The 26,382-nt window shown below is 40.1% G+C and overlaps 1 protein-coding gene and 1 long non-coding RNA gene across 12 annotated transcripts in view; one reads left to right on the top strand and one right to left on the bottom strand.

The window, feature by feature from the left end:
* Positions 1-594: 594 nt before the first annotated feature.
* Positions 595-1,808, bottom strand: LOC127958580 (uncharacterized). Its single transcript, XR_008154107.1, has 2 exons — positions 1,403-1,808; positions 595-1,219 (listed from the first exon to the last, which is right to left on the bottom strand). It is a non-coding gene; the product is annotated as an uncharacterized LOC127958580 (long non-coding RNA).
* A 7,263-nt stretch (positions 1,809-9,071) lies between these two features.
* Positions 9,072-26,382, top strand: part of LOC127958814 (uncharacterized) — a 117,686-nt gene continuing 100,375 nt past the window's right edge. For all 11 annotated transcript variants that reach the window (XM_052557816.1, XM_052557820.1, XM_052557819.1 and 8 more), the window contains exon 1: positions 9,072-9,131. In XM_052557816.1, coding sequence (XP_052413776.1) covers positions 9,080-9,131 — 52 coding nt within the window. In that variant the 5' untranslated portion in view covers positions 9,072-9,079. The remainder of the gene's footprint in view (positions 9,132-26,382) is intronic.

Here is a 26,382-nt window from a genome sequence, read left to right as displayed (position 1 = left end):
CTGCAATTTTCCGCGTTCTCCAAGGCTTCTTGAGCGTGTTTAAGGCCCAAGCAAACCACGCAGAACGGGTGAAGGTCCTTAGCAGCGATGAGTGCTCCACACGCGGCCGGGCAGGTCCGTGATAGGCTATTCCCCGGAGAAGCGTTATGTATAGAAAGCGACATACCTGAATGCAGAACACAGCAGAAAAAGCTGAGAAGACGACAGTCACGTCTGGCGGAGGCTGATCAATTGATATGTCCTCCTGAAGACACGAAGGTGAGCATCGTAATCCAACCGAACTGTGTCAATGCAGAGATCGCGAGAAGCGAATGTCAACTGGAGAATAGCAGCGCTGCAGCCATTATTATACCCCTAGGTAAGGGGGCGGGCCCTTACCTGGCATTGGCTGCGCGCTTCTGTCTGTCTAGCCAGACTTGGTGCAATTGGATGCTTCTGCAGAGGTCAGGTACGGATGTCCTTCCCAAGGCCGTGCACAGACATTTTGAGGGGCAGTGGCCTAAACCAAAAAAAGGGGCACTAAGGGGGTGGTTGCTTGTTAACACAAATTATTACAAAATGTACAATTAAAAAAGAAGACAGAACACGCTCAAATACATTTCAGACTTTATTGTAGAAGTTTTGATAGAACATCACAATTACACATTACTGATACTTTTTTATATTTACTTGTTCCATTTACAGCAACACTGTATGTTACATTGTATTTCTTTACATGAGCAGGATCTGATGGATTTTGTAACTGAAGCAAAAACTCAAAGTCTTCTGGCTTTTTCTCCCTTGTATACATGGCTGGTGGCTGCCTCACTCTCCATTTCTTCCTGTTCTGCATCTGTCTCTTCCCTCTCTGTCTCATTGTATTGCCTTTCTTTCTCATTCTGAACTTTTTCTGTCTCCGGCTCAGTTCCAAGACCTTCACTTTTACTCCGTTGAATTGATTCTGACGCATTTTCATCTTAATATAGAGAATGAATAACAAACCTGTTACAATCATATTTTAAATACAATTGTTAGGCTTTAGTGCTAATTAAATGTATGTTCTTGTAATATAATTACTCTTCCATTCAAATAATTTAATGTCTATCTTTCTTGTTATAAAACTCTAGCATATTCAGAATCCTTTATTGTCAGCCAGTTTAACAACACTTACCTGTAAGTGTCTGATTTGGCTGATGCTGAATGGGCTCTCCCTCACTCTCTTAGCCTGCCTCTGCCTCATCTTCAAAGGAGTAATAAGTAATAGACATTTAATTTCATAGCATACAGCCTAAATCTATATATACAACTCATTTAGAGCTTATGATGTGTTAGTCTCAACTAAGACAAGTGATTATAATGGGAGATATACTTACAATAATTAAACAGACAAACTGTCTGCTAACTGTTCTATATGATGATTTACCTGCTGGCTTGCTGGAGCTTTGAATCCATGTTTGCAATGTTGAACTGCCTTTAGCAGCCTCCCTTCTCTCTTTCTCTCTCTGTCTCTGTCTTCTTTTTTGTGAAGGCATTGTTTTTTTTGTTTTTTTTTTTATGGTTGTCTTGTCTACAAAGTGTGCCAACAACAGAAAATGTAGTTATTTGTATTAGATCTGATCTGATTGAGAGTACAATTATAATTTGATTAGACAAGCAGCTTCTTAGAACGTGGATATGTTGTACAAGTTGTTAGCACTAGTAGAAGACCAAGAGCACAAAACATTACCGACATAAAAAAAAAAAAAAAAAAAAAAAAAAGATTAATTTCGCAGATTCAACCACTGTCTTGCATAGCCTACCTGTTAATGCAACAGCTTTCGTGAACTGTCGTGTTCACAAGCAGTGGCGGCTCCAGACAATTTTGATTGGGGGGGCAATGGGGGGTCCTGGTCTTTTCAAGGGGGGTCTCATGAAAACCAACAAAAAATACAGTGGACATGGCTAATAACTGCATATTTCTGCTACTAAACAACAAAAACACCTTTGCAATGTAAACAAATGACAGGCTACATTTGTTATTCATATCCTTCACACTGCACTTTCATGTCAGGTATATTATGCATTTTTATTGACATTGATATTTTTACATTTATTTCCAGATAGATATTGAGTTTACAGGCTAAAGTGGTCTTGCTGTTGTAAACACTGTTGCTATTGTAGAAAAAAATATTTGCATCACATTTAAAATCTGAATTGTTTTTATTTTTATAATGATAATTCAGAGAATGAGAAAATCTGAATAAGCCTTACCAGTGTTGTGATAATTATTTTTACGTGTTAAAAATAAATAAGTACTGTAATATAATAAAAGTTTATTCAAATAACATAAAAAAGACCAGACCCCTCGATGCCTGTGAAACTTTTCACCCTCAAACAACACGCTAGTGTTACTTCTACACTACAGGCTACACACAGCAATATAAACAACGTATCTGCATGTTCTCACATCACATCGTTCTTGTAAAATAATAATAAGTAAATAAACACCAAAATCACTTCGCTGAGAATGAAACACCACTTACCAACTGCCACGATGTTGAAAATATCCTCTAGCAATTAAAAAATGCGCGTGCAGCGTGAGGAAATTTCCCGGTTGGATGAGGTCGTAGTCAGGTGAACGGTCATCATGTTGGTCATTTTATTTACGACTAAATTATTATTATTAAATTGTACTAATATTATGATTGGGCGTGGGCAGGCATTCACAAAAGTTTATGTTATTACAAAAAAAAAAAAAATGAGGAAATTTTGCTTTGACAAAGGGCACTTAAGGGGCAAAGGAGCAGGTGCTCAAGTGAACCGGTTCTTTCGGACAATTCGATCAAATAAACCAGCTGAAAAAAAAATGGTTCACCGGTTCTTTTGCGCTCGATGTAATGCCGTCATTGGCGATGATTGCCCTTCATTCAAGCCTTTGGTTTACCCGCGCTTATAACATTAGCACAGAATCAGTTCAGAATCAATCACCAAAAGAATCAGTTCGGTTCAGATGCGCTCTGTGTCAGTCTGCTTCACGCTGAATCACGCATGCGCAGTTATCATCAGCTCATCGGTTCTCGAATCGGACGCGTCCGACAGAAACGGTTCTCGGTTCAGTGTATGAATAAATGTCGAAATAATTATTATTTATTATTGTTCTGCGTAGTTTGAAGAGAAACATTTTTGGATCTTTATCCCGAATATATATATATTTTTTAATCAGGAAGAGGCTGGGGGGTCAAATGGGGGGTCAAGGCATTTTTTGGCAGGGTCTTGAGACCCCCCAAGACCCCCCCTGGCGCCGCCGGTGTTCACAAGCGCCGCAGGCGCAGACACATACTGTGAGTGATGCTGCGGAGTGCGGAGCGAGCGGGAAAACCTGGAGCGGATTCGCGGAATCAACGGAATGCTTTGAGCGGAGCGGTGGGGAAAAGGGGCACCTCAGTCGATGAGGGCAGATGGGCAGTGGCTCTGGCCACCGGGCCACCCCCCTGTGCACGGCCCTGGCCTTCCCATAGGTGGATCTCGAACACGAGATGATGAAAGAGAACAACGAGGGCGGTAGAGTCTATGGTTACACACAGAGCCGTTTCAAACACCACATTGCTTCCTTTCGATGGAACATACCAACACAAACTGGGGGGGGGGTCATTCTCATACTACATTCATTTACTACAACCAGGGCGTCTTGTGTGAGTTTGTTTGCAGACTGCTGTTGTCACTGCTACAAACTTATACGAATAATTAATCGAAAATATAATTTCCTGCAGCCAGTGCAACCCCTTCCAGCGTAGCAACCCCCCGGTGTAGCCCTTATATCTGTCTGCTGACATTCCGTCAAATGAGTCACACGATGCTCCCAAAGAAAGGCTACTCACTTGTCCTGCTGCGTACACACACAGCACTGTCAGAAACAACGGTCTACGGTCAGAACAAGACACCGGACATCTCCTCTTGGCGTCGACTCTTTCGAAGCATCGGATTCATTTCAAATTCACGATATAGAGTTTAGAAGTTTTTTTTTTTTCTAAAGTTTCTTTCTTCTAATTCCCTTTTTTTCTTAAGAAAAGCATTCACCCCCTGGACTTTTTTGGTGGAGCCGAGCCTTATCAGGTAACGTTTAAAAAAAAAATTTGTTCATTGTAATATTTAGCAAGATCTATTGAACGAAATAGCAATATACTTTACACAACCGGAGTGGACTGGTCATCTGTAGAAGTCGGCGTGACTAGTTCATCATCAGAGAGAAAGTGTCAGATTATTATTCCCTCTGGTCTGCACGCACACTTGCACTACAGTTTCTGGTCAGGTATTGTGAAAGAAGTCGGTGTTTGAGATTCTGTGTGACACTAGGCGGAACTAGCATTAATATTCATTTAGTCATTTAGCAGACGCTTTTATCCAACGCGACTTACAAATGAGGAGAATAGAAGCAGGGCCGGCGCGTGCCGGGCGGCAAGAGAGAGAAGGCGAGAGAGATTATCGCACTTATATCAACATAATTGTTTTAGTATAAAAAAAAAAAAAAAAAGTCAAAACGAATAAAATTATCTGGTTATGAGTACAATCGCCTCCGTGGAAGAGCGCTTTTCGCTGCTTTGACAATGTTTGACAATGTATTTGGATTTTTATATGACATCGCATCTCTCAAAGAGAAGGAGAATACAGTTCTTCAGGATTGCTTAGGGCTGGAAAAGGCCCTGACTCATGGAGACTCGCGGGATGTTGATGGGCATGCATTGTTTGAAGAGCTTTGTGCAGACGCCTGGTTGCTGGATCTAAACCACTGGATGCGCTTTAATTCATCTGCGAAAAAGGGATGGAATCAATTTTTCCAAATGTTTTTGTAGCATTGACAGTGCTTCTCACTCTCCCCTTCACTATGAGCTCTGGAGAACGCAGTTTCTCAAAGCTTAAACTGATTAAAAAAAATTATATCAGAAGTACAAATTAAACTCGAGGACGCAGGCAAAGCGTTTTCAACTGCGAAAGCCCGACGCGCACGCTTCTGAAATATGTGTGTGAATGTGTATCAGTCATGAAAAGTCGAAACCTCCAGTTTTGTGAGCTAAAAAGTTGTGTGCATATGTTTAGTTTTATTCTGTACACTATCTATTAGCCTATAAAACAGAAATGATATGCAGTTGTTGCATTGTGTACCTTTTTCACCTTTTTGCAGAATGGATAAAAACTCTGAAAACATGCGTGCACGTTTTTATTTTAGTGTAGTTTCATAGATAAAATGATGTTTACATGCATCTTAAGGATCCCTAATTGTGAATGTGAGGTGGGGGCGGCATGATCGTGCTCTGCCTAGCGGCATTTGAGCTTGCGCCGGTGTTACGGTTTAACTGGTTACCGTGTTATCTGGTGACCAACTTCCTGTTTAGGTCTCCGCTGCAGATGTGCTGGAACGACAGCAGCAGCTTCGCCGATTCTGAAAGCACAAACTGACGTGATATTAAGTGCCTAATAAACGCAGACTTGCTCATTGCATGATTTTGATATTCTTTCAGAGATAACAAGTTATAGGTATGATCGACCGTAGCGGCTGAAGTAAGTAGGATAAACAATAAAAATAAAATAAAGTAAATCTGTGTTGGCACGGGTTTCGAACACGCGCTAAAAGATGAGGCGCCGCGAGACGACACTCACGAACCACCGAGCCACCGATCCTTACATAAGCAGCTCCAGATCTCTGTATTCAACACCGGAATCTTGGCGTCACATTGTGACACTGGCTGAATCAAGGAACTGTGACCGTGTTAACTTGTGACCTCTGTTTGCAAGCCAAAATCCAATTTTACTGTTGCTATAAGTTAACGATTCCAGCCAAAGCGCTTCTAATGCTGCTAAATGATTTGATACGATCTGAAAAATTACTCATCGTCAAAAATTACGAATCACATTAATGTAAACATGCATAACAACAGCCCAACGTTTGAGTAGCTTAGTTCCATTGGTTCATTGGCAAAACACATTCTTACAGTGGCAGGCTGCCCACATACACTTCTTATTTTACAACATAAAAAAAATATATATATCACCTGTCATCTATCCAAAACAACATTTAAAGTGTTACTAAATAGCCACAACTTTTAAAGAGTGTCAAAAAAACTAGTAAAAATCAGGATTTCGAAATGGATCCATATCTGTTGGGACATTGTTCCCATGCAACCTCTCAGCCACAATGTCAAAATATGTAAATGACAAATTTCCAAAATCTTTCAATCAATGCTCCACAAGTTATTTTCACAATCCCTTTTATTGTAAGATACAATGGATTTATAGGTACAAGGAATTTATCTTGGTGTACTAGACATTTGTCAAAAATACAAAGAAAACAAAATGAATCAAAGAAATGTTAATGCTCAAATCAATCATGCTACAAAAGACAGTGTACACAGAAGTGGTTCATTTCACTGGTTCATAATCACTAAGCTCATTGGTTTGACGATGCCATCACTAAATCAATGAACTGACTTTAGCTGAAAAATGACTGTTGTTCTCCATTTTCCTGTTGACACTGTAAAGCTGCTTTGACACAATCAGTATTGTATAAAGCAGTATATAAACAAAGGTAAAAAAACAAATTCATATAACACTTCTAGAGGACTTTTCACTGCTTTACCACACACACACTTAAACACACGCAGGACAAATCAAATCTTCCTCAATAGGAGGCTGACCAACACAGTTCCAGTGAAACCATAGGTCACATGTGATATTAATCTGTGAAGAATGCATGTTGCACTAGACAATGTGCCTGTGTTAACTTGTTTATCATCTATTTTGTTAAATAAAGATTATGTGAAATATTATCTATTATATTGTCTAAATGCTGGTGAAAAACCTGAATAAAAACAACACAGAACATTTTCACGAGCTTTAATGGTTGTAACGGAAATGGCCATTTGGGTTCAATCAAAACTTTGATGGTCTTTGCATGTAAGTCTGTAATGACAATTTTATGTAGTCAATTGTGCTTTGTGTCTAGTTGATTTCAATTCAGATGCATACAATCACAACCATTCAAGCAGAAAAATATGTTGCAAAGTTATTTAAACAAAGTAAATTACACTTTACAGCAAAGTAGTGCAACCTATTATAATTAAATATTCTTCCTCAAAGTGAAATGATGCATTCTGTACATCTAGTTTTGCAGTTCATAGCCAAGAAGTGTATGTGGGCAGCCTGCCACTGTAAGAATGTGTTTTGCCAATGAACCAATGGAACTAAGCTACTCAAACGTTGGGCTGTTGTTATGCATGTTTACATTAATGTGATTCGTAATTTTTGACGATGAGTAATTTTTCAGATCGTATCAAATCATTTAGCAGCATTAGAAGCGCTTTGGCTGGAATCGTTAACTTATAGCAACAGTAAAATTGGATTTTGGCTTGCAAACAGAGGTCACAAGTTAACACGGTCACAGTTCCTTGATTCAGCCAGTGTCACAATGTGACGCCAAGATTCCGGTGTTGAATACAGAGATCTGGAGCTGCTTATGTAAGGATCGGTGGCTCGGTGGTTCGTGAGTGTCGTCTCGCGGCGCCTCATCTTTTAGCGCGTGTTCGAAACCCGTGCCAACACAGATTTACTTTATTTTATTTTTTTTGTTTATCCTACTTACTTCAGCCGCTACGGTCGATCATACCTATAACTTGTTATCTCTGAAAGAATATCAAAATCATGCAATGAGCAAGTCTGCGTTTATTAGGCACTTAATATCAAGTCAGTTTGTGCTTTCAGAATCGGCGAAGCTGCTGCTGTCGTTCCAGCACATCTGCAGCGGAGACCTAAACAGGAAGTTGGTCACCAGATAACACGGTAACCAGTTAAACCGTAACACCGGCCCTGAATAAAGCAATCAAAAACAACAACAAAAGCAAAGTATAGAAGTAAAAAGCAAAAATATAAGTGCTATAACAAGCCTCAGTTAGCTTAAAAATGTAATAAGAAAACCGGTAGAATAGAAAAAGAATAGCAAACTAGTGTTAGAGGTCTTTTTTGCTTTTGTTAATTTTATAATAAATAAAAAGGAAAACTGAATACAAAAAGATTAAACAAGAATTTCAATTAGTTATTAAATTAGAATTTTTTAAAAGAATAGAATTAGAATAGTGAGTGTTAAAGTTAGAGGGTCAAATAAAGATGTGTTTTAAGCCGATTCTGGAAGATGGCTAAGGACTCAGCTGCTCGGGTTGAGTTATTTCACCAGGAGGAACATTTAATTTAAAAGTCCGTAAAAGTGACTTTGTGCTTCTTTGGGATGAACAATCAAGCGACGTTCACTTGCAGAATGCAAGCTTCTAGAGGCACATAAGTCTGAAGCAACGAATTTAGGTAAATGGGTGCAGAGCTAGTGGTAGTTTTGTAGGCAAACATCAATGCATTGAATTTTATGCGAGCAGCTATTGGAAGCCAAATTGATAAACAGAGGAGTGACGTGATTCTTTTTGGCTCATTAAAAAATTAATCTTGCTGCCGTGTTGATAGAACTGGCTGGATGACCTGTCAAGAGAGTAATATTCATGAGTTTCACGTTAATGAGTTTCCCCGTATAGTCTTAATGTGCCGCTAAAAGTGCTCCTTGGATCAAAAAACAAAACGGAAAAAAAACTTTTCGGTGACGTCAATTCGTCCTTTTGTATATGTAATCAATTTAGGCACCGCAAAATATTAAACCATTTTTTTTAAACCGCCAGCTTTAATGAAAACATGAAGATTGTTTTAAATGTAATAAAATCCCTGGAGTTGTGTGATCTATCAAACATATAGTCCAGAGTATGCGAGTGTATTAAATGTCATAGTTTAGCTACCATTTACTGTCATGAAGTGATAAATAACACCAACACTAAACTTTCCTTTTTCACTCATTTTAGTTTTTAGGAAAGACAAATATGATCTGTTGTTTGTAACTGTTTCAAATTTATTGTCCATTAAAATTTCTAAATTTCATCATTCAGTTGTAGCTAATTTATTTGCTCATGAATATTAATTATAAGGTCCAGAAAGGCTACAACGAAAAGGCATGGCCAAGAAATATGATCTTGGTCATCAAAATGTCCTTTCTGACTAACGTGAAATGTAATGTAATTGTGTTTCAGTGAATACAGCCATGGTTTACTGGATTCTTCTTGGATTTATTGGAATAATTGGATCTCTAACTGGTAAGTCACTTTATTTTCTTTTAATGCATCTTAATATATATTTTGTGGCTATATCTATCTATCTATCTATCTATCTATCTATCTATCTGGCGTAGGACTGGGGGTGGTAAAGGGTACCTAGTACAAGGGCGTAACTTTGGGTCTACCATTGGGGGGGTTAAACTCGCGGCATTTTAATTTATTAATTTATTGAATAATTTTCTTGTGTAAAAGGTAACATGCTAATTTGCATAACTTAATTATGCAACCCCCCCCCCTTAAGTAAGCCTTACTTAACCTTTTCACACGTAAGTTTAAAAGTTTTTCAAGGCCACCCTTATTGATCATAGTATCGCTTTATGGTTCCTATGGAGATTAATCATTCATTACTTGTTAGCGCTGAATGACTGATGATTTGCTTTTATTTCCTTACATATCTTTGATATTCCGATTGTCTAATGTGTGCAAGTGGATGTGTTTTGTTGTTCAATTAACTTTAGTTGGGCTGTATTCGCAACGTATTTTAGGTATCCATCTTATTAAAATACCTAAAAAAAATACTTGTCACACTTTAAGAAACGCTGAGTTAACTTAACACCTAACCTAGCAATAGGGGTACCTCCGTTTGGTCGGGATTTTTCTTTTTTTGGCTGGTTTCGACAAACAATGAAAAATCGTTGTCTGGCTGCCTTTCAGTGTCCTTTCATCTTTCCGTCAGCTTTCTCCAACCATTCATCCCATCGACTGCGCAAAATAGAAAACAAACTTGGTAGAGAAAGGTTGGGTAATGAAAAGTGTTCGGTGCAGGGGCCATTACAGATTATTTAAAATGATACTATCTTTCTTGCTGGCAAATGAAATTAATAAAGAAAACGAACAAAAGTATTCATTCTGAATATTTTATATTTTAATCTGAATGATATTGATGGTTATATTAGTTGGATCTGATTTTTCTTTTGTGGGGGGGGGGGGGGGGTCATGACCCCCGTAACCCCCCTGCAAATTATGCGCATGCCCAGGGCCCGAGGCAGGGGGAGGGAGGCCCTTGGAAGTCAGTTTTCTATACATGCATATACATGCACTACCTTTTTATAGCATTTATGTACAAGAAAAAAAAAAGTTCCTGTGCAAAACTTAATTTGTAGTTAGGCACTGGTTTGGTATATAAGAGGCATTTTCATGCTGTGCAGGGCCCCACCACCCCTTTCGAATCAATATAAATGGTACGACCCGCAGTTCAGGTGCTTCTGCTGCGGACCAGCGGTGAATCGGTTAATGACACCGGAGCTGGAGTTAGCAGCAGTGATATGAACTAGGAAGAGTCATGACAATGACAATGCATGAACAGCAGTGTTTTTATTCCATGGAAAATAGTGCATTTTAATAAAATTAGCATAACTTCACCAAACTGTTACCATGAGGTTGAGCGGTCATTCCATGCCAAGGTTTACCATGGAGTGCCAACTCAACCGTATGGTCAAGCATGTTTTAAAAAAAATTTGACCATTATAAGAGGTTTCTGTTTTGAATCTATTTACATAATTTGGTTAAGTAAAGTGTTGGATGATAGAAAATGTTGGGAAAAAAAAAACTCCCCTTTGAAAGTACAGCCAAAAATAGTCCAAATGTCAGAGGTGATTTTTCAATTTAAATCTTGCTAGCAGCAGGAGTGAAAAGTTCTGTCAAAAAAAATATTGACCTCTAGTGGATGTCTGGAGCATAGCATACCTCAACAAAGTTATAGAGATGACCCAATCAGCTGGAGTTCAGTTCCACACATTTTTCATATACATCGACTACGCCACCCGGAACATACCGGGACTTGACAGCCCTACGAAAGGGCACTCAGCCAGGGGTGAGCATGGAGACGGAGATAGTTTAAAACTTGCAATTTATTTAGATGCACAACTGTAATGGTTCAAACATGTTTTTTTTTATGGATACAATTAAACATGCCTAATACACAAGTCTACCAGCTACAAAATGACCAGGAGGAGAAAAATGACCAGCAGGGGCCTTTTGGATTATCACCTCACACCATACCACAAACCACTCAATTGTGAACGGAATACAATTGGCCAAACACCACACTACCCCAAGTGGACACACTGAAAGTATAAAACCCCTGCTTTAAATGTTCCTACTTAAAAAAAACACACATAATTAACTGGTATAAACTAAGACATTCATATCACAACAGTTAAACTGTTACACAACAAACATTAAAACTCGGTCATACTGATGTACATTCATCTTGAAACAAGGTACTGGAAACCCCTGGAAGTGTAGTTACACCTGGGCTGCATTCAGCCCAGAGAAAACGTTGCACAACTTTTTTAAACCGAAACGCTTTTGCGTTGAACACACACTGTTCTGATGACGCAAGAGTTGCAACTATGGCAGCTGAGAAGGCCATTTTTTGTGAAGAATTTTCGGAGCCATCTACTTAGCCTCACATACTGACTTTATTTGTAGTTAATACGGTTTTAATACCCTTTTCTCTCATTTTTAGGAAAATCACTTAATTACCATTGTTTACTATACCAAATGTCATACACTTGCAATGAAGCTAAAAAAAAAAAATAAACTACATCATATTGATATCCTATATTTTTACAATAACTTGGAGAAGGGTATTCCTGCACAACCGGAGGCTGCAGTTACAGGACCGCAATTCTGGGACCGCAGTTTTAGGACCGTAGTATTTTTGTGACAGCGCCACCTACTGTACTGAATCAACACTAATTAAAGATGGACGACGTGGACAGCAATCAGACGGTGAGTATCGATATTTAATTAAGTTTTATTTTATAACGTTTAAACGGTGCAAAGTTTACATAGTGAGAACTGCTACCTATGAATTAATAATTAATTCCCACCAAATTAAGAATTTGTGAGCTAGTTTTATTAATTACTACGACGTTAATTCGTGGCTGTGATTTCATAAATCCTAATTGTGTTTTAATGACGAAGTATCATAAGTGAATCTAGCCTGCACATCAATTAAACTTATCAGATGACAAGAGCATGGTTGATGTAAGGTTTGTAAGATTTACCTGCAGCTTAATGTATTAGTGTGAATACTGGCTTAATAGTCGTTGTTTTACCATATTTAGGTATAAAATATATTTCATAATTAAACTGCACTGGCTGCCTAGTTGCCTGTTGTTTTGGCATTATTTTGCAATGATAAATAAGGCATTTGGCAATTTTAATAGTTTGTTAAAATTTGGCCTAATCTGCAGGTCTACTCCACATACAGTTATACATTGCTATCATGTGTTAGTTTCTGTCATGTTCTGCATGGCCAATATGAAGTGATTTATGGATTCAATTAGGCTCATTGTAGGACAGATGATTAAGAAAGGCACTAGGGATATTTTCATGATCTCAAAATATTCTAACAAGTACACTCTCTCTTTTCCAAGATACATATAACAATCCAAAGAGAGATCCCTGCCCGAATTGAAGAGATGCACCACATGCTGCAAGGACTTTCACTTTTCATATATATATTCCAGTTGAATATGTTAAACAAATGTTTCTTATTTATCTCTCTCTGTCTCTCGCTCTCTCTTTCTCTAGAGTTGAAGCCTACAGCCATTCTATCCATGCAGCAACTGATGGAGAAGGGGTTCACTTTGGTGCTGTTGTGATGTTGTCACAAAAATGACATGTATATACTGTACAGACCAAGAGTTTGGACACACCTTCTCATTTAAAGAGTTTTCTTTATTTTCATGACTATGAAAATTGTAGATTCACACTGAAGGCATCAAAACTATAAATTAACACATGTGGAATTATATATGGAATTATATACATAACAAAAAAGTGTGAAACAACTGAAAATATGTCATATTGTAGGTTCTTCTTTTGCTTTGATTCCTGCTTTGCACACTCTTGTCATTCTCTTGATGAGCTTCAAGAGGTAGTCACCTGAAATGGTCTTCAACAGTCTTGAAGGAGTTCCCCGAGAGATGCTTAACACTTGTTGGCCCTTTTTCCTTCTGTCTGCGGTCCAGCTCACCCCTAAACCATCTGGATTGGGTTCAGGTCCGGTGACTGTGGAGGCCAGGTCATCTGCAGCACCCCATCACTCTCCTTCTTGCTCAAACAGCCCTTGATGCCTTCAGTGTGACTCTACAATTATCATAGTCATGAAAATAAAGAAAACTCTTCGAATGAGAAGGTGTGTCCAAACTTTTGGTCTGTACTATACAGAGGTGGGTAGAGTACCCAAAAACTTTACTCAAGTAAAAGTAAAAGTAATTCTAGAAATATTTACTCAAGTAAAAGTAAAAGTACTAGTCTTGAATAGTTACTTGAGTAAGAGTAAAAGAGTATCGAATAAAAAATCTACTCAAGTAGTTAGTTACTAGTTACTTTGGGTCATATATACGGAGCCTTTTTTTATATAGATATATAGACAAAAAATGTATGTAATGTATGTGTGTGTGTATAAATGTATATATTTCATCAGCCTTTAATCCAATTTATGTAATTTATTATAAAACCCTGTCTGTTTAAGTAACAAATATAGGTGTCATGCCATAACATATTTTTAATACAACTGACTTTATTTTAAATGTGAATTTAACATTGAAAGTTAATGTGATATAAATATTGCTACTAATCTTTCATTGTTCAGAAAGAGAGCAAATAACATTTACATTATTAAACATAATTTTCACTGACAGTCTAGATGTCATTCCCTCTCAGAAACTACCATTAAAATCACTGAAACTGTTAACACTGTGAAATCAATATCTTAATTATAGATTCGTACACACATCTGCACTTTGTTGTTTCTTACGAGAGAATTCGCCAGAGAGAGGTAATCAGTAAGTGAGCGAGTGAAGGAAGCACCGGCATTTCAGCGATGACTCATCGGAACACCTCTGATTGGCCATTGCATTCAAAAGCTCAACAGAACCGTGTGTGATTGGTTAATGCGCAGCGCTGTAAAAACGCGTCTGTCTCTGGCTCAGCGCCAGCAAGCGATCACAGATCTGAATTTAGCAGCTGATGATATGACTTGCTGAACGTACTCGCACTGGTGTGATTGTATTAAAATTAATAAAATCTTAATCGGCTATTCTTTGTCTTTTGGAAGCTGCATTCAACCTGTTATAAGCCACACACGTACAACAAACTAATATCACAGTGGTATCGTGTAATGTAATCGAATGTAGCCCAAGTTATTACCTGTTAAACAGTAGACAGCACACGCGTTCATCTAATAAGGATCTCCATCGCAAGCAAATAATAGCCTTTGCAGATTAGCTTTCAATTCAGTGCAGTTCCATAGCCCCGTTTTCAACGCTGCTGATGATCTTAAACGTTACAACTCTGAGTGAACCGCTTCAGACGCTCAGCGCGTGCAGCATGGAACTGAACGACTCAATCAAACTGATTCATGAACCAATTCACTCGTTTGCCAATTGGTTTGATCCTATGGTTTGATCAAGCCTTTGAACAGAGTTGACTCAAAAGAATGAATCATTCGCGAATGGGCATCGCTCATTGTCCAGAGAAAAGTAGACGGCGCGTTTGGAATAAACTGAAGCATTTATTGCATTAAGATAAAGTAACGAGAGGGGCGTCGCCCACAGTAACGAAGTAAAAGTACAGATTTTTCCCAAAAAATGTACTCAAGTAAGAGTATAAAGTACCCATCTTTAAATATACTCCGAAAAGTATTAGTTACCCCGAAAAATTACTCAAGTAAATGTAACGAAGTAAATGTAACTCGTTACTACCCACCTCTGGTACTATAATTATATATATATATATATATATATATATACACACACACACACACACACACACACACACACACACACACAGTCAGGTCCATAAATATTGGGACATCGACACAATTCTAATCTTTTTGGCTCTATACACCACCACAATGGATTTGAAATGAAACGAACAAGATGTGCTTTAAGAGATTTTTAAGGGAAAGAAGTGGAATGTTATGCAATGGCCAAGTCAATCACCTGACCTAAATCCGATTGAGCATGCATTTCACTTGCTGAAGACAAAACTGAAGGGAAAATGCCCCAAGAACAAGCAGGAACTGAAGACAGTTGCAGTAGAGGCCAGGCAGAGCATCACCAGGGATGAAACCCAGCGTACGCTGATGTCTAATTGATCTCCAGACTTCAGGCTGTAATTGACTGCAAAGGATTTGCAACCAAGTATTAAAAAATGAAAGTTTGATTTATGATTGTTAATCTGTCCAATTACTTTTGGTCCCTTAAAAAGTTGGATGTACATATACAAACTGTTGTAATTCCTACACCGTTCACCTGATTTAGATCTAAATACCCTCAAATTAAAGCTGAAAGTCTGCAGTTAAAGCACATCTTGTTCGTTTCATTTCAAATCCATTGTGGTGGTGTATAGAGCCAAAAAGATTAGAATTGTGTCGATGTCCCAATATTTATGGACCTGACTGTATATAATTTATGTATGTATGTAAATAAACATTCTTGAATCATTCTTGTGTTTTGTCTTGCCTCTCAACAACTTTTAAAATATTGGCAGTAATTTAGTGACTCCATACGCTGATTCCAACTTTTAACTTACCTGATAATGAGCTAATTCACCTTAAGGAGGTTAATCAATATACCGTATAATTCAAGAGACTAAGACTTTTAAGGTTCTTCATTTTTTACATTTTTTTTAACATTGATATACATCAATTTTACAAAATTGACATTTAATTTATATTTTGTGTAAATTCATGTTTAAATTTAAAATTGTGACTCAAAGCACACTTAGGAATTAAACTCTGCTGCATTTTTAATCAAAAGTCACATTTAAAAACAAATACTACTGAGATTAATATATTGATGCTATATACAAAGTAACGTGACTGCAAACTAAACCAACAGGGTACTAGAACTGCGGTCCTGAAACTGCAGCCATCGCTATATCGTCCAGTATGGTAGGTGGCGCTGTCAGGAAAAACTAGGGTCCTAGAACTGCGGCCCAGATCTGCGGTCCTGAATCTGCAGCCTCCGGTTGTGCAGGAACATACTATTGATAACTTGCGACAAACATGTCTTCTAATATCCTCAGTTGTTGCGTTTACCGAGCTGCAGCGAACACATTTTGTACATTATTTTCCTTGAAGCCATTGTGAGAGTTCGCTTTAATACCGCGTGCTTTATATTCATGTTGCTGCTGATTGGACTGCAGCAGTTCTGACACACCCACCAAACAAGAGAAAACGCATCTCAAACCCCGTTGACATCATACATGTCTATGGTTGCACAGTGCACGCCGTTTCCAGGAAACATGATGTTCAAACCGGAAACCGTACCAAAACGTTGCGCACCGTTTTGAACTTGAACATAGCCCTGCTGAACATAAAGATGACCTACATTACACTCATAAAACACATGACAACCGCCCATCATACATACCGAGAGAGAATTGTAATGTGCAAACCGCATGGTTGCTTACCACACGAGACCACGGCTGATAGCATGCTGATGAACAAAAGACAATAAATCTCCTTTATGAAAAGCAAATCCTCTTCTCAGAATTGGGAAACTAACCTGAAAAAGGCCTACTTCTGACACCACAAGGGAGATGAAACAAACCCTATCCTTTGTCCATGACTTCCCACAATGATCTAATGCCCAGGATGATGCATCTTGAGTAATCAATCCATTCCCCTTTTTAATAGGATCAATCCCAACTCTGATAGGTTCATTGGATTTAAACCATTTTAACCAATGACGAAGGAGTAGGAACACTAATAGGTTCCCAGGCTGGCATGACGTCAACCAATCATACCTGGGCTAATATCTTACCCTACTACACTTTATTAATAATTTGTTTACGGAGTTTGGTCTTTTAAAAACACTTCTAATGCATAAAGCCATGGTTCACGTTAAGCGTGCTGTTAGAATGTCCCAATTATTATTTATTTAAAAAAAAAAAATTGAAAAGAAAGGTGAGCTCCAAATGCATCATCGAGCATTGACATCATTTTAACATAAATATCTACTCCAGGTAGAATAGCATACATTTATGTTTGTACTCTATTTGAATAATAATATCAACTCGTGGCCCACACAACCACACACACATGTTTGCAAGGCCCACTTCAAAAAAATTAACTGACCCCGCTATTGTAATAACTTATTACTCAGAAACTAGATTGTTAACTGTATTTATTGAATGAACTAGGGCTGTGCGATATGGACAAAAAAAAAAAAAAAACTATATTTCTTTGATAAATTTTGCAATTGTGACACACACCGATATGCTTTTACAGTCATAAATGCATTCAGGATTAATTTGAAACATATTTCCAAAAGAAAACCAATTAGAGCTTTATCAAAAAGTTGTAACGTCTCTAGAACAGACATAAGTCAAAAGTTTTTTTGTAAAGAAAGGTGAGCTCCAAATGGATCATCGAGCATTGACATCGTTTCAACATAAATATCTACTACAGGTAGAATAGAATAGCATAAAATTATCACTATAGTAGCCTAAAGATTTTAACAATGTAAAGACTTATGGCAACAACAACAAAAAAAATCCCATGTACAGGGTTTTGCCATGCATTGTTCATAGAGCTCATTAATTGTAGTGGTGCCTCAGGTGTTTGCAGTGTGTATACAGTTTGTGTATGCGGACAGCAGCGAGAGCGCATATAACGCACATTAAAATAATGCACGAGTGCGAATCTCTCTGTTCGCACGCAGATTTCCTTTGCTCTGTCACAAAACCAGACGTGCTTGCTCAGATACACACTGCTCTGCGCGGAGAGAGTGTGCACACTTAAAACGTGTCTCCTCTCACTTAAACTGCGTCCTGTGCGCTCACAACTCTCTCTATGCTCATGTGTTAGATATTAATTATTTTCGCACGTTTTTATTTCTAGCCTTTTACCGCGTGCAGTGTGAACGCTCTGATCCGTTAACATGCGCTTGGAAAAAAGGCGCATCACAGCCGAATGCATTTATTTTAAACCGACAAATAATCAGCAATTAACTTGTACTTAGCCTACACTTTAAAAAAGGTATTGTGACAATAGATATTTTAGCAACGATTTGACACCATATATTTCAGTTTCAGACCCTGCAGCAGGCCCATCATGGCCAGGTGAAAGCAGTGACAGTGAGGTGGATGTGACGGTGAGACAACAAGGTGAGCTTTTAGCGGAATTGCCTGTTTTAACGCTTAGTACTAATTAGTAATTAAGTGTTAAGAGGAAATGAGCAAAGTGGGTACATTGTTTAAACTTTAAAGGGATAGTTTACCCAAAAATGAAAATTCACGCAAATACCTGTCAATGGGCATTTAGTAAAAACTGACAATATTTGGTTTATTTATTAATGTTCAGACCAAAGTTTTTTTTCTCATTTGATATGGTCATTGTGCAGATCTGCTTTACAGTAGTACATTTGATTTAGTCCAGGTTTGGACCTGCTAGACCTTTTGTCATCTCAGTACGTAGTAGAACTTTTGACAATGAAACAAAAAAATATTAATCAGATTGTGGCTTATTTTGTTTACATTTTTAAGTGTTTTCTTTCTCATGATAAAAATGCAACACCCCACCCATTGGTATCACTATGGTATTTGGTACGGGGGCCCAGCAAGATGGTTTATACCCAGGGCCTCTGCAGATACATACAGATAGATAATCTATCTGTATGTGTATATATATACTGTATGTATGTGTAGTGGAATACGTACATATCTTTTGTCTAACTTAATCTGAGCAGTACTGAATAAAAAGAATGAGGAGTTACATCACAATAACATTTCAAGATGGTCACCTCAGTGTGGAGCTCTCCAGTTGTGTTTTTTTTGTTTTTGTTTTGTTTTTGTTTGTTTTTTTGTCCTGTTTTGATGTTTATCAGTTACAATCATGAAATGCATTGATGTTTATCAGTTACAATTATGAACAGCATTGGGCAGAACACAGCACACAATCTTCTACCGGTTTTCTTTTACCTGACTAACTCCTGCTGCTCTCCTGGAAACTGTTTCTTTCCAAACTCTCCTGCTCTGTGTTTTAACATAAACCTGGCTGAATGACAGAGCTTGATATAAGACGTTTCTGTATTCAAAATACTTTTCCATAAAATTACGTTACTAAAGTTACAAATGCAGTGTTAAGGAAAGCATTTTAAAATCATGTTTTGGTGTCCATAATAAATCGCTGGAGAATGCAAACTAAAATACCAATTATTCCTACAACAATGCAATGAAAGGTTGCCTATTATGATATATTATTTATTTACTTCTATTTTTAGCAATTAAAAGCTAAATCTCCTTTGATCTCAACTCAGTTTCAACTACTGCTACTCACAAATCAGGCAACCAACTGGACCTTATTTACACACGACACTGCTCTACTGAGCATGTTCTGGTTACTCCACTGCACACGCCGCATCACTTCCTCCTCACTCTTAACCTCAACATGATCCCTGACACATCACTTACCACTCCACATGTCCACATGTTTGGGGAAGTCGTGGCCTAATGGTTAGAGGGTTGGACTCCCAATCGAAGGGTTGTGAGTTCTAGTCTCGGGCCGGACGGAATTGTGGGTGGGGGTAGTGCACGAACAGCTCTCTCTCCACCTTCAATAGCACGACTTAGGTGTCCTTGAGCAAGGCATCGAACCCCCAACTGCTCCCCGGGCGCCGCAGCATAAATGGCTGCCCACTGCTCCGGGTGTGTGCTCACAGTGTGTGTGTGTGTGTTCACTGCTCTGTGTGTGTGCATTCTGGATGGGTTAAATGCAGAGCACAAATTCTGAGTATGGGTCACCATACTTGGCTGAATGTCACTTCACTCACTTATCTTTTGGCTCACTCTCACCCTCCCGGCTATCTGCAATGGTTTCATCTTCACTTCCTTGCCCTAAACTGTTTCATCTTTGGACGCTAAAAGTGCTACTGATACTCTGCTCCTCCTCTCACATCTTGTTTAGACACTGTTTGCCCCTTGTCTTCCAGGTCAGCCCGTATCACCCCTTCTGCTCCTTGGTTATCTGATGTTCTACGCCAACATCGTTTCTAAAAATGGTGTGGTGAAAATCCAAAAAACACTACTGACCTCATGTGTATCAGTCACTCCTCTCTTCTTTCTCTGGTACTATCTCCACTGCTAAAAGGCCATACTGCCATAACAAAATTAACAATTCTTTCATAAAACTTTCATATGCTCTTTAAACATTTTCTTCACTCCTATGTCCTCCTCCTCCTGCATCAACACTATGTAGCATCTGGACAAATGAAACACCATATTTCATTTGATTTAACAAATACATTTGTTAAACTGAGTGGCTACAGGTAGCTCTTCTCTTTTAAAGTGTATTTGCCGGTTGGCAAAAGATCCACAACGGAGCGTCCAGTTAGATACTTATACGGGATTAACTCATTTATTCATTATTACTCACCACAGAATTAACATGTGTGTGTGGTTTTTCTACAAATACAGATAAAAAGAAAAAATATATATAAATACAAATAACAACAGTGGTCACAATAAGTATAATAACATAGTATCCACACAGAGAATATATTACACACAGTGATTTAACAGTCAAATAAGAAACATGTGCCATTATATGGGTAGATGCGCTGTTAGAAATGACTAATAATGCACAGTTGAAGTCTGACACCTCTCAGCGCTGAGGACAGAGATGGAGCCGCTCTGTCTAGAACATTAGTGCGGATGTGCCAAAAGAGTGCTTTAACTCTTAGAAATGAGAGATATATATTAAATAAACCATATAATGATTAAATAGCACACAGATTATGTCCTTTGAACATAGCGTTAATATATGTGAGATAACTAGTATGTAAATACACACGAACATCTTTACCAGCTAGTTCGTCTTTGTCAATCGCATGCATTAATTTATAAACACTCAAAGCAGTTCAACGTTCACAAACAATATAGAAAGCAATGGATGAGCAGACTGTTACTCACTTTTTAGGCACGCACACAACTTTGGCAAAGATAAATCGATAAATCGCTTTCCCGATCGCTCTAACTCCGTTCTGTGGGCGAGACTGACCTTCGCATCCTGCATGTAGTCCTGATTGGCTCGCAGGATGGATGCTGCGTGTGCGTTGACTGTAGTGTATTGCAGGGGAAACTTAGCCAAATTGAATATAACTTGTGAATTTGAATATAGACTATGGTGCCATCTGCGTCGACTGATCAGTTCAGATTCAGGGTATATTACAGGAGGAAGTGATGAATCTGGCCGCCCCATGAGAAGGGAATTTGGTGTGATTGGGTCTAGATCAAAAATGTCAGATGAACTGTAGCCTAGTGGCTTTGAATTTAAGAACCCTTCAAATTCCACCAGCACAGTGTACATTACTTCGAAGGTGACAGACTGGGCACCAAGTGTTGTCTTCAAGGCCTGTTTAAGGGAGCGAATCTCTCTTTCCCAGCTGCCACCAAAATGTGGAGAATTAGGGGGATTGAAGTGGAATTGTATTTGCTGGCTTGACAGTTTGCTTCTTTCAGTTCTCTCTCCCCTCCTTTGAAGTTAGTCCCTTGATCCGATAATAGCTCGAATGGCTTGCCTCATCTAGCGATGAATCGTCTGAGAGCCATGAGGAATGAATCAGAGGCAAGGCTATGAAGGATGTGAGTGTAAACTGCCCTTGTAGTTAGATATTTTAAAAGGATGCCCCATTTCTTTTCATTTCTGTGATCTACTTTAACAGTGTATGGACCAAAGCAATCCATTCCTGTTGAGTAGAAAGCAGGCTTGAATAAACTTAATCTGGCTGGAGGGAGATCTGCCATTTTTGGTACTTCAGGGTTTCTTCTCCACTTCTGGCACTCCACACAAGTCCTCTGACAACGTTTGATTGCCTCTCTGCCGCGAAGAATCCAATATTTTCGCCAAAGCTCTGCAAAGACTCTTTCAGGACCTGGATGATGGAGTTTAGTGTCATAACTCTGTATGAGCAGTTTAGACACTGGGTGTTTTGGGTCTAGGACAATGGGGTGCACAGTATCAGGATCTAGATAGTGGCTACAGCGAAGGCGACCTCCTACTCTGATTAGCTGTGTATCATGGTTCAGTTCAGGGTCCAGTGCCTTTAGCCGACTGTTTCTGGGAAGTGATTTATCTGCCTTTAACTGCTCCAGTTCAGAGGGGAAACACTCTTCCTGAGCTTGCTGTAGGACACTGATTTCAGCCGTCTTGTAGTCATCAGCTGTTGGATTGCCTGCCGCTCCATGACAGTCCCTGGACTCCAGTAGCTCTTCAAATGTCTTATACTGGCTGAAGTCAGGGAATGACAAGCTGGCTGTGAAGCAGGTAAGGAGGCAGGGAACTATTTTACGAAGCTCACTTTCATCTGCCGGCACGGGGTGTGGGATTTCTGGCCACAGATTTGGAGGACCTTTGAGAAAGGATGGCCCTTGGTACCAATGGCTATCTGGTCCTAGCTTACATAGGCTTTTCCCCCATGTTATATCATCTGCTGGGTTATAAGTTGAAGGAACATAACGCCATGTGTGCTGGTCTGTAATGTCCTGGATCTCAGCAACTCTAGTTCCAACAAACACTTTAAATCGGCAAGAGTCTGAATGCAGCCAATTGAGAACTGTGGTGGAGTCAGTCCACAGAGTGAGTTGGTGTATGGGAAGGTTCAGTTCTGTCCTGACTACTTTAGCAAGCTGTGCCCCAGTCAGTGCAGCACATGGTTCCAGACGGGGGATCGACTGCTGTTTTTTGGGTACCACTCGTGACCTGGCTGTGAGGAAGGCCACCTCTACCTCCCCAAATTGATCCTCTGTGCGGAGATAAGCGACTGAGCCATAAGCCCCCTCAGAGGCATCACAGAAGATGTGTATCTTTCGCTGACTCGTGTCGATATTTCTGATTGGACTGGTATAACACCTTGGAAAGACAATGTGTTGTAGGGCAGGCAGCTCCTCCACCCACTCTGTCCAGGTCTGTAGAAGATCTGCAGGTAAGTGCGGGTCATCCCAGTCTCTTTTCTTATCCCAAAGGCACTGTACTATAAGCTTGGCTTTGGTAGTGAAGGGAATGAGCCCAGGGGGTCATACTGACTTGCTATGATTCTGTAAATGCTGCGCATGGTGGTCTCAGTGTTTTGTATGGGACAGTACTTATATGAAAGTGTGTCTGTTTGGTGATTCCAGAGGAGTCCCAGGGCAGATTCTTGAGTGTTGCTCTGCCCTTGTGGAATCCAAAGATCAGTGCTGTCAGATCTGGCCTCAGGAGGTAAATGGCTTATGGTGGAGAGTTGGTGGCTGGACCACTGCCTCAGGTCGAAACCCCCTCCTGCCAATAAACTCCAGAGTTTGTCAACAAGACTATTGCCTGCCTCTACTGAGGTGAAACTCTGCAGAAAGTTATCTACATAGAAAGACTTAAGTACAGCATGGCGGACGTCTTCCCCAGGTTGGCTATTGTCCAGGATGTGTTTTTTTAATGCAAAGATGGCACAGCAAGGGCTGCATGTGGTGCCAAAGGGGAGAACCTGCCATTCATAAATGTTAGGTGGATCCTGTGGATTTAGATCCCTCCAGAGGAATCACAGAATTGGCCTGCCTTTGGGAAGCAATCTGATCTGGTGGAACATCCCCTTATATCACTGCTGATAGCAATGAAATGCTCTCTGAACCTGAGCAGCACTGCAAGAAGAGATGGGCCTAACACAGGACCAGGGAGCAAGAGCTTGTTAAGGTTTTGACCCTGATACTGAAATGAGCAATTAAATACAACCCTGTTCTTCCCGTTGTGTTGGACCAGATGATGGGGAATGTACCAGGTGTTGGTTAGGTATTCTTCAACACTTAGTTCCACCTTGACTGCATAACCTGACCCCCCTAGTTTCTGAATTTCTGCTGTGTAGGCATCTGCTTGCTCTGGATCTTTGGCCAGCCTTCTCTCTATGGCTCGCAGATGTGGGAGAACAGCATTTTTGGGAGCCTTAAGGTCAGGCATGTTCTTAACGCGCAAAAGTGGGGTTGCATAACGCTTGACGCCATCCACCTCTACTCTCACTGTCTTGCTTTCCAGAATTTTCACTGCTTCCTGATCTTGTCTGGATCTTGTGCTCATTTTTTCACTTTGCCAGGGAAGCACGTCCAATGTCTGATCCAATTAGCAGGCAGGGTGAACTGACTCTAAATGGCTCAAAGGAAGCCCTCTGAGGTGGTGGTATTTCTCCTTCAAAGTCTTAACCGGATGTGTGTGTTCAGCAAGACTTAGCTGCTGGGCTGTGAATGCACCTTTTATGCGATACAGTTTGCTGGGCTGAGACAGGTGGGAGATGTGAAATGACACTGATGCACCAGTGAGCATTTGTAGTTCCTGCCTAACTGTGCGAAGTGGAAAATCTTCTGGCTGACCTTTTAGGCCTAACTGTTGAGCAGCATTGTGCCAAAGGATGGTCCTCTCTGATCCATCATCTAAGATGGCATAAGCTTTTATCTTGTGTGCCCCGTTTCGAAGAATGACCAGAAGAACCTTTCGACTGGCAGGAGGCTTCCTAATGAGAAGTATCTCGTTCATAATATTGAGGAGACGGGCATTAGCAGAAGTACCTTCATTTGGGGTAGTCTTTGGGAGGTCTTCACTCCTGAGATTGATGTCATGAAAAACCAGAAGGTGACGGCTATTACACTGTTTGCAGCGCATTCTCAGATTGCACTCTGAAGCTTGATGATTCCTTCCACAGCGGCAGCATCTTTTGCAGTCTTTGATCCAGTTCCGTTTATGGTCTATGGTAAGCTGCTTTAAATTGTTGCGATTGTTGAGGGAGTGTTTGTGGGGGTCACAGTAAGGGCAGTAAGGTGTTAAAACAGGCTTGTTGGCCGTAGGTATATTCTTTGTCAATGGAGGTGCTTTCTCTGTGCTAAGCAGAATGGTGGCACTTGTAGTCAATGGCTTGGGGTCTCTGATCACTTCTCATGTTCGCTCCTGCAAACCTTGTTGTGTCCTCCTGCACTTGAATTTCATACTCTAGCCACTCTGACAGATCAAGAAGGGTGGTGAATGGCACTTGGTAGGGATGTGCAAAGCGCTGAAAACTTGACCTGAGGTCGTGCGGCAGCTTCCCTAGGAGCCGGGAGACATGAAAAAAAACACTGCAACTCAAAGGTGCCCTTCTTTCCTAGTTGTTTCAACATGCCGACGAGGGAACGAACCTTGAGGGCGAAGAGTCGGAATGTTTTAATGTCTCCACTGGCTATGATTGGACCATCCATGAGCTCTGCTATGCATTGCAATGCGAGCTGATGCGGCTGTCCGTATTGCTGATCCAGTGCTACCATGGTCTTTGTGAAAGATTGTTGTGAATGGCTGTATGAATCCTCTAGTTTGAGGTGATCAGTAAGTATTTGGAATTTGAATCTTTCTGTGGCTGTAGCTGGCAGAATATTTTCCAGAGCTATCTTGAGCCGCGAGAATTCTCTAGGGTTTGGATATACGAAGTCTGGAATTGTGGGGGTTGGACCTCAGTACTTCTGCTCTAGCTCGGGCGGAACCGGACTGGATGCTCTGCATGGCAGGTGAGCGCGTCGGGGAGACCCGAAGGATGGAGGGACTGCTGACTCTGGCTCATATGATGTACAACTTGGCCTGTCAGGCATCTCAGCCCTGGAATAATAGGTTCTTTCCACCCTTGATTCATCCCACTTGACATTTTCAGAATGTGATGTATGGTACGGCAAGGTAGGCTTTGTGCTGGGGACAGCGGTTGGAGCTAAGAATGTCTCAGAACTGTGCTCAGGCTGATCTGACTCAGCAGACCTGAATCGTCGGGCTGACACTGGTGCAAAGCTCTTATCACTCTGTCGGGTCACACAAACAAATGGCGTGGTGCAGGCACAGGTCGCATAGGAGTGACAGGTGGAGAAAACTGTTGTGCAGGCTGTCGCTGCTCCATTTGAATCTGTAGCTGCTGCATTTGTTGTTTTAGCTGAGAAAGTTCTGGTGAATACCGATCTGTAGCTTGTTGAAACGTGTCCCTTTATTGCTGCATTGTCTGCAGGGTCTGTAGCAGATTGTCATGGGCAAGTCTTAGGTCCCTATTTTCACGCTGGAGGATGCTGGTTTCAGAGCCCCATGGTTCATCGTCAGACCACTGTCGAGGGCTATCAAGCTCTTTGTGCGGTAACTGTGGTGGAGTGATCCCAGTTGCACGTGCACAGTCCTCTGGTTCTAGGCTGGGAGGCACTGTAGGATGAAGCTGAGAATGTGGTGACATGGATTCAGGAAACAGCC

This window comes from Carassius gibelio, chromosome B5 (genome assembly GCF_023724105.1).
Source record: "Carassius gibelio isolate Cgi1373 ecotype wild population from Czech Republic chromosome B5, carGib1.2-hapl.c, whole genome shotgun sequence".
Classification (NCBI taxonomy): Eukaryota; Metazoa; Chordata; class Actinopteri; order Cypriniformes; family Cyprinidae; genus Carassius; species Carassius gibelio.
The sequence above is the reverse complement of the archived record's forward strand: the minus strand, read 5'-3'. Positions and strand labels throughout refer to the sequence as shown.